The 4,710-nt window shown below is 40.3% G+C and overlaps 1 protein-coding gene across 1 annotated transcript; it reads right to left on the bottom strand.

The window, feature by feature from the left end:
• Positions 1–3,346: 3,346 nt before the first annotated feature.
• Positions 3,347–4,471, bottom strand: LOC111901055 (phosphoglycerate mutase-like protein AT74). The gene is made up of 2 exons (XM_023896923.1): positions 4,009–4,471; positions 3,347–3,759 (listed from the first exon to the last, which is right to left on the bottom strand). Exons 1-2 carry the CDS (start codon positions 4,469–4,471, stop codon positions 3,347–3,349), a joined length of 876 nt encoding a protein of 291 aa, XP_023752691.1.
• Positions 4,472–4,710: the final 239 nt, after the last annotated feature.

Raw genomic sequence — 4,710 nt, 5'->3', positions numbered from 1 at the left:
CGATCCTTTGGAAGTTCGACTAGACTCCATGTCTTGTTCTTTTCTATCGATTCTATCTCTGCTTCCATCGCCTTCACCCATTCTCGTTTGTTCTTTGCTTCATGGTACGATGTGGGCTCCTCTTCATCTTGGACCAACATCAATCGGTCTATTTCTTCTGCAGTTATCGACACTGTGCTTTCATATAGGTCCGTGAGAAGGCGATAACGTTTCGGGGCTCCACCACCTGTGGAACTAGACGCCATGCTCGACTGATTTGCGGGTGAGTTTGGAGAATTTGGTGTTATCGGGGAATTTGGGGTCGATGGAGGATTTGACGTCGATTGTGAGTTTAGGGGTTCTTCAAGTGGGTCTGTATTAGGAGTGGTGGGCTCCGCTTCATTCATACTCCAGTCTTCATCATTTGGTGGCCCATAATTATTTGATTCATCTGGGTTTTCAGACCCATCTTCATAATTCTCATCACCGTCATTGTTGACCTCAGCAAAGTCAAAACCAGCAACGGTGAAGGTCACGCTCGACATATTTCTGATCTTTGTTGTCTTCTCCCATGTCCATGTTTGATTTTCTTCAAACACAACATTCCTGCTTACAAACATTTTCCCTGTATCAGGATCCAATAACCGATACGCCTTTGATCCCTTCTCAATTCCCAAATGTACCACCTTTTTACTTCTTTCATCTAATTTATTTAGATGATTCTTTGCAATCATCATATGTGCAACAAACCCAAAGATTCGAAGATGCCCAACATGTGGTTTTCGACCAGTCCACATCTCATAAGGTGTTGAGTCATCGAGAGCTTTGGCGTTGATCCTGTTCAAGACATACACCGCATGGTTCACCGCCTCTCCCCACAATACTTTCGGTACATTGATAGTCTTCAGATTACTCCTCACCATCTCCAAAATCGTCCGGTTTCGTCTCTCCACAACCCCATTATGTTGTGGAGAGTATGGGGATGTGTAATGACGCTCTAAGCAATTTTCATTGCAGAATCTAGTGAACTCATTACACACACAATCCGTCCTTAACACCTTTATCTTCTCCCCTGTTTCAGTTTCCACTTTTGCCTTGAAATTTTTAAAAGTTTGAAAGGCTTCATCTTTGGTTCCTAGCAAATACACCCACATTAATCTACTAAAGTCATCAACAAGTAACATAAAGTACTTATTGCCAGCAGGTGTGGGAGGTGTAACGGGTCCACACAAATCACCATGTATGAGCTCTAGCTTCTTCGATGCTCTGTAATTTATATGTGATGGGTAGGGCTTCCTAGACTGTTTTCTCACTAAGCATCCTTCACACGGTTGTGTTGGAATGTTTATCTTTGCCATTCCTTCAACCAATTACTTGTCTAACATCTCCTTTAATGCTCTAAAGTTGACATGCCCCATTCTCGCGTGCCATAGCCACGTTGGATTTGTGAGTTCAGCAACTATACACGACGAACTCACCTCCTCTAGTTCGATCTTGTACAATCGAGTCTGAGATCTAGGCACCTTCATCAGCAATATACCCCCTTGTCATGAACCCATAGAAATGGTTCCTTTATCTTGATCTCATCACCTCCTTCAGATAATTGACCAAGACTTATTATATTGCTGCACAAATCTGGTATGTAATACACCTCCTGAAGCTTTCTTTGATCTCCATTCTTGCATTGAAATACAATTCACCCCTTTCCTTCAATTCGCACTCTGGACTCGTTGCCAAATCGTACATAACCTTGTATCATCTTGTTTAATTCTTTGAATTTACTCTTGTCACCGGTCATATGATTGCTTGCCCCTGAATCCAAATACCACACATTTCATTGATATTGTTCATCTCCCTTCCGTTTCAGGTGTGGATTCACCTTCTCTTCATTCAAGAACACTTCTCCTATTTCTTCCTTTATTTCAAGTGAAGCCAACAACAGAACAGGCTCGTTCTCTACATGATCTTGAATCAAATTGTTTTCTTGTGTTCTTTCTTTTCTGGGATTTTTGCATTCAGCCGCATAATGCCCATGTTCTTGGCAATTATAGCACAAGACCTTACTTTTTTCTTGATTGCTTGTTGCTCAACGTTGGCCTTCTCTCTGGTTGTGGTAATTTCCTCGTCCACGACCACCTCGACCATCGAAATTACTACTTCTTCCACGACCTCTGCCTTTTCCTCGTGAGTTCCCTCGATTCCCTCTGAACTTGGAGTCATCATCTGACTTTTTGTTGTATCTTTCGGACCATTCTTGGTGTGTTAGAAGTAACTTTCAATCATCCTTCTCTTCATGCCCTTTCATTCGTTCTTCATGGGCCTTTAAACGACCTACGACTTCTTCGACCGTCATCATCTCCAGATCTCCAAATTGTTCCAAGGTGGATGCAATTTGAAGGAATTTGGACGGGACTGCTCGTAATAGCTTCTTCACTACATACGATTCTTCAATTGTGTCACCCAATGCTCGTATAGTGCTCACAATATTGTTTACTTTCACAGTAAATTGGTCTATCTCCTCTGATTCTTTCATCTTTAACGCCTCAAACTCTGTTTTCAAAGTTTGAATTCGTGCTGTCTTTACTTTGTCTGTTCCTAGAAACATCGTCTTTAAGGCATCCCATGCCTCTTTTGCCGACTTTTTCTCCGATAGGGACAACAACAAATCCTCAGGGATACCTTGGTATATCGTTGCCAAGGCCATCATGTCCCTTTTTGGATCTACAACTGTGTTTGATGTTCGTGGCTCGACTGCATCCCATACTCCTTGAGCCAGCATGAACACTCTCATCTTGATTGCGCAAGCTGCATAATTATCTCTTGACAGCATCGGATAATGGAGTGTCAATTGCCCTTCTTTCTGACCATTGTTATTTCCTGAATTTCCTGTCATCTCTTCACGAGATTGATACTTGGGCATGCACCAGGTTGTGCTCTGATACCACACTGTTGGAACTAGCTAGCTTTTCACAAGCTTTTCAGGGAATAAGACCCAATGTAACAGGAGGAAAACGTAGGGGAGATTGAGGCAAAATGCTTCTGTGTTTTATTTCAAAGTAAAAATGGGAATAATCACATCGTACATTTTGCCATGCTACTTAAAGAAAACTTGCAGAAAAAATCGGAGCTCACTCCACTAAGCCAAAGACTAGGACTTAGTAACTTTGAATTATTCTACTACTTCTACTCAAAAAAAAATCGTGCATAAAACAAATTAAAATACACTGAATTACTTTAACATCGATTCAATGGGTATACTGTTTTTGACAGAATGTTTAAAAGAAATGATTGCAAGATTCTAGAATGTCAAAACTTAATGGAACACCTCAAAAACCAAACCTTCTCTGCAAGTAGATCACCTGAAAAATCATGAAACAACTTTTTGATCATCATTGTCACCATCATCAGAGTCGGCGCCTAGACCATCAAAGAACACGTCAAGGTACCATGGACATTTCTCATTCCCCTCCCCACTAGTAGCATTGGCTCGCCATTTTTGATCAGCTATCATCTCCGGTGATAATCCCCATTTTTGCATCTCTTCATCGGAATGGTAAACAGCCAAGCTGTATTCGCCCTTGGCTCCCAACTGCAGTATGCGAAACTCACAGTTGTTTAGATTGTTCAAGTGCTCAAACTGTTCGACTGTCCACTTGAACCATTTCATGAGAAACACACGTGAAGCTAACCCATGTGACACGATTATGAGGTTTAGATCTGTAGATGGATCATGGTTAAGCCTGTTCATGTCTATATCACGCCATAAAGATTCGAGAAAACCTGCATAGTTTGATGCATGTTATAAGAAGATATAAATGCGAGTTTTCTACCATCGAAAGATGATATTTTTAGATTATATATGATAACACTAACGAAACCCTTGAAGATTTTGAGTGTCAATAGTTAGTTTCTTCTCAATGTAGATTACGTAATACGAAGATATGATGCATCTTATAGCTATACGTGATTATTATAACGATCATTATGAAAATATAACATGATCTGAAGAAGAATGATCTGATTACTTACTCGAAACACGATCGTAGACATCGGCAGCGGATTCGCCTTCAGGCATTCGATAAAAGAATCTACCAAATCTCTCTCTTGTTTCCTTAATAATCTTCATCCGCTCAGTAATCTGAAAATTCCCAAAATCCTGTTCTCTGATTCTACATTCCTCTCTAACGCCGATCACACTCTTCTTAGGAAATGATCTTCCAATCTCACGTAGACTCGATCGGGATCGTGCATAAGGTGATACGTAAAAGTAAACCTTCCAATTATTGGTGGAGCCGGAGTCAGAGACTACACATCGGATTTGGCTTCCGGCGAGCTTTGCCTGTTCCATTCCTTGTTTGGTAAGTGGGATCTTGTAATCGGGGGTGGTGGAATAGGCGGAGCCATCGATATTACCTTCACTCTCGCCATGGCGGACTAATATTATTCTCTTTGGAAGAAATTTGATTTGATCTGTCACTCTAGGTTTCGTCATTCTTCAATCTCAACAATCAAAATTTTTATGATGAAATTAACGTTGAAGTGAATGATATCATTCGATGATTCGATTATGCCAAATGTGAAATCATAGTAAATCCATGTTATTTTACGCCTAAAGGTAAGAAATAATAATGTTTTTATCCATAGTATCTCACATTCTTTTTGTGGTATTAATTGCATTTGTTTTAATATAGAAATAATCCCTTTGTATTGCACTCAATCAATATATATATA

This window comes from Lactuca sativa, chromosome 4, assembly GCF_002870075.4.
Source record: "Lactuca sativa cultivar Salinas chromosome 4, Lsat_Salinas_v11, whole genome shotgun sequence".
Lineage (NCBI taxonomy): Eukaryota > Viridiplantae > Streptophyta > Magnoliopsida > Asterales > Asteraceae > Lactuca > Lactuca sativa.
Note: the sequence above shows the minus strand (reverse complement) of the source record. Positions and strands in the feature narration are given on the sequence as shown.